At 33.7% G+C, this 4,647-nt stretch overlaps 1 protein-coding gene across 1 annotated transcript; it reads right to left on the reverse strand.

Annotated features, from left to right (window-relative positions):
- Positions 1 to 1,806: 1,806 nt before the first annotated feature.
- LOC108998172 (disease resistance protein RUN1-like) lies at positions 1,807 to 3,641 on the reverse strand. Its single transcript, XM_035690736.1, has 3 exons — positions 3,118 to 3,641; positions 1,898 to 2,610; positions 1,807 to 1,829 (listed from the first exon to the last, which is right to left on the reverse strand). The coding sequence occupies exons 1-3, from the start codon at positions 3,639 to 3,641 to the stop codon at positions 1,807 to 1,809; spliced, it is 1,260 nt and encodes a 419-aa protein (XP_035546629.1).
- Positions 3,642 to 4,647: the final 1,006 nt, after the last annotated feature.

Below are 4,647 nucleotides of genomic sequence, written 5' to 3' on the forward strand. Positions count from 1 at the left end.
AGCTCCTGTAAATGTTTCAAGAGAATGCAAGAAATTGGGAGATGCCTAAGGTCCTTGCAGCCTGTTAGACGTAAATACCGGAGTCCAACCAGGTTCCCAATGGATAAAGGTAGTTCTTCTATTGTAGTGTGATGTAGATCCAATGAAGATAAAGATTCCATTTTACACTCAATTTCAGGAAGATAACGAAGGCTTGAGCAATCACCAAGATTAAGATTACATAAAGATCTCAACTTGAGGCTTCTTGGAAGAATTCGAAGTTTAGAGCATCCATAAAAATCCAACATAGTAAGATTTTCCAAAGATCCAATGGAATCATGCACCTCAACTAATCTTCTACAATTTTGGACACTCAGTTCCTTCAAATTTGAGATGCTTGAAAGATCCGAAATCTTTTCTAAGAATTTACAACCATAGATACTCATAGTCGTCAAATTCTGTAAAAGAAACTAGGAAAAGTTAAATGGACTTTACTACATAATTCAAAGAAAAAAAAATTGTTGATGATGAGTATAATTGCATACGTACGTACCTTGGGTTTGAATCCATCCCCTAACTCCTTGACCAGGCTATCACGCATCTTAAAGACAATGAGCTTCTTTCCTTGGAAATTACGTGGCAAGAACTGTGAAGAATATTTAGACCAATCCAGTACTCTTAACTTTTCAGAGAGATAATTGGGTCCACAAGAAAAACGTGCATTACGATTTATAAAGACTTTAAGTCTTTTCATATGTCGAAATGCTTCGGGATGCAAGCTTATCTCCTCATCGCCTTCAGGTAAATTTACTAGTATGCCTTCAATTTTGTTTGGCCCCTGATATAAGTGCATGAAGTTGCTTAACGTAGTTTACGCAAAATAGTACCTTTTATTTATCAATTAATATTACACACTATTTTTCTTTAAGATATTTTAAAAATAAGTAGTATTTATGGATTGCTGAAATATCCAATATTAAATAGACGCATGCTAAAATATAAAAGATTATCTTTTTACCAACTTACATACTCTCCTATAACTTTCAATAAAACAAATGCTAGCTTGATGAGACAGTAGACATGGAATTAGAAAATATAGGATATTTGGAACGAAAAAATGACATCTAGATTTGGTACTTTTATTGACTCATTTTAATTATTAATAAATGAATTCTATATATATATCTACAAATTCATATTGATAATTTAAAGGATATATATATATATATATATGAGTACTGCTATATCCACAAAGGAATTACACAAAAAAATTCACAAACCGACGTGTCTTCATCTGTTTTATTAGATGTACTTTACAAAAAAAGTAACTTTAAATTATAATGAGCTACATCGAATTACGTCAGTTTGTAAGATTACTTTGGTGTGTGTGTGTATCTATATATATATATATATATATTTCGGTATAAGTTCATACAATTTATATTTTCTCAAAAAAAAATCCTCTAGGTTTCACTTTTGGAAAATGAAATAAATGTAAAATCAAAGATGTTCTTTTTTACTCTTACCGTACTTTCTTCCAACACTTCACGGATATCCTCATGAAACCATAGTCTACTACGTTTGCTAGGTTCTTTGGGTGATTCTAGTCGAACAATTTCTCGTCCCATATCTTGTAGCAAGTCATGCATCTGAACATATTTTGTACTCCCTTCAATAGTAATAAGACACTTGTCTGTAAGCCTCTTGATTCCATGAACCGGAAAAAAACCACAACAATCAAATATTTTCATGACATTAGCCAAAGGTTCTCCTTTGAAGAAAAATGCAATATCAAGAAATATTTCCCTCTCAAAATAATCCAGACCTTCATAACTCACTACGAGTACTTTCTGAATATTACAGTTGGGAATGTTTTTATATTTATCCAATGCACTTTTCCATTGATGTATACATTGACCTTTTAGATCTGAACCTAGCACAGTTAAAGCTAGTGGAAGACCTTGAGCATATTTTGTTACTTGCTTAGATAGGTCCATAAAATCCTTCAGTGGTTCTTTTTTCTCGAAAGCATGCAAGCTAAAGAGTTGAAGAGCTTCATTGTCATCCAAAATCATGACCTCATGCTTTGAATCAGCTTTAGAATTATCGAGTAAACGTTGATCTCTTGTCGTTATGATGATTCTACTTCCTGAGCCAAACCAATCATGATCTCCAGCTAACTTTTCTATTTGGACCAACTCATCCACATCATCAAGAATTAGTAGAACTCTTTTAGAGCAAAGTCTATGCCTAATCACATTGATGCCTCTGTCAATATCATGAACATCCATACTTGTTCCTAAAATATCATAAAGAAGGGTATTTTGCAGCGTAATTAGACCTCCTGCTTGTTTTGAAGTTTCTCTAACATCTTTCAAGAAACAACTTCCTTCAAATTGAGAAGAAATCCGGTTGTATATATCTTTTGAAATAGTTGTCTTCCCAATTCCACCAATCCCAAATATCCCTACAATGCGTATAATATCATTCTTTCCAATACTTAAATGCTGATAAATATGTTGTATACGAGACTCTATCCCAATTGGATACTTGTCAACGCTTAGAGGTGTTTGATTTACCATTCTCAAGTCCACCCATTGAATGATTTCCTGGATAAATTCTGACTCATTCCTATCAATATTAAAGAAAAGACAAATCGACATAGTTAGAGTACTTTTCACAATAGATAACATATGAATATAATTAAGTTAAAATATATAGTGTTTTTCAATTTTTTTCACCATAACAAAGTGGCAGTTGTAGATTACGATGTATAAGTGTAGTCTTGCTCCTTCCATAATCTAAACATTGTTTCATAACAAACTTAATGTCATACTTATAATTTAAGAGAATTTGTGAGTCTTTATATCTAAACATTATGTGAAACTAATGTGGTAGTGGTAGTAGATATTTAATCCCAGAATCACAAAGGACTTCTAAAATTTGACTACGTTTTGCATATAATTATTCAATGCCAAAAATAATTATAAATATCGAATTGTTTTCCTTTTGTATGGTATTTTATCTTCACCAGTTCTCCAATATCAAATCTTGGAATATTAGCCTTAATTTTCCTCATAAATATCTGAAATATAGCATGCGCATACACATGAGAAAGTACATATAGGCAAAGCTTACCGGAAGTTCCCTAATGAGAAACCAGACAAATCGGCTACTCTTTTCAAAGCTACCTTCCATTTCAGCATCTTTGCATTATCCTTAAGCTTATCTCCAAGTTTATCAAAGGATTCTCCAAAAATCCCGTTTTGATGTCGTACTTCTGATGGATCTACATGGTAAAAAATTGGTAGAACAATTTGTTTCATTGTTTCCTTGCAATCAAGAATCTTCAATAGCTCGTCTAAGCACCATCTAGATTCTGCATAGTTTTTTGATAGTACAATGATAGAAATCATTGACCCTTCAATAGCTTTGAAAAGTGCCGGTGAAATCTCCTCCCCTCTTTCAAGATTGTTGTCTATGTAAGTATTGATTCCTCTTTTATACAAAGCTTGGTATAAATGGGAAATAAACTTACGGCGAACATCTTCACCTCTAAAGCTCAAGAATACATCATGATTCCATGGACGGATGGAAGGAGATGAAGAGGATGAAGGAGATGAAGAAGCTCCAGATTGAAAGGCCATGGAAGAAGAAGACATGCTGATCTCAGTACGTATGCATAACTACCATTTACCAAGACCTCTTTTCGATCGCAAATAAATAATTATAGAGATCAAGTGGGTCAAAGAATGGAGAAACTTGTCGGCAACTTGTCGGCAACAACGTGGACCATACTAATTAAGCAGCAGGTCAATCATAAAACATTTACTTTTTTAGTAAAACCTGAGCTATAAAAGAAATATGCACGTACAAGATAAATTAAGATGTTGGAGTACCAAATTATGTGATAAGCTATTGAGCCGGCCTTGCCGGCATATTTCCAACATTGGACTTATATTGAGCCGGCAATATTGGACTTATATTGAGCCGGCCTTGCCGGCATATTTCCAGCAACTACAAGAAAAATGGTCTTTTCCAGCGCTCAAAATCGCCACAAATACCCTTCAGCATCGCTGCAGGTTCGCCACAATCCTAAAGCCATTTTTGATCAATTGCGGCGATTGGAAAAAATCGTCAGAAAACTGACAATTTTCGGCGATTTTAGTCTGTCGGAAATGTTCAAGAAATCGACAGAAATGGCCTTCCGATTTACCTTTAAAATCGCTAAAAACAACTATTTCCGGCGATATATATCGCCACAAAAACATAATAAATCGCCGCAAATAACTTATTATTTTTTCAACGATTTAAAATTATCGCCATTAGGGAGTATTTCCAGCGGGTAAGTTTCGCCGCAAAAAAGTTGTTGTGGCGATTTTGTGTCGCCGCAAATAAATTTCTGCTATGAAAAAATATTTCCGGCGGTCAAAACTCGCCGCAAAAGATGTTTCACAAAATAAAAAAAAAAAATGCACAAAACAGTATAGAGAAAATATTATACATAGCCAAGTTTTGCAGGCTTCACAATTTTACCTTACACTATGGATTGCCCTAATATTCTTTTTACATGCTCAAAAAAAATCCAAAGTCTATAGTAACTTAAATAAAGAACCCAAGATCTATAGTAACTATACTTGTTGAAAGGGAAAAAATAGAGAAACGGAC

This window comes from Juglans regia, chromosome 6, assembly GCF_001411555.2.
Source record: "Juglans regia cultivar Chandler chromosome 6, Walnut 2.0, whole genome shotgun sequence".
In the NCBI taxonomy this organism is placed as follows: Eukaryota; Viridiplantae; Streptophyta; class Magnoliopsida; order Fagales; family Juglandaceae; genus Juglans; species Juglans regia.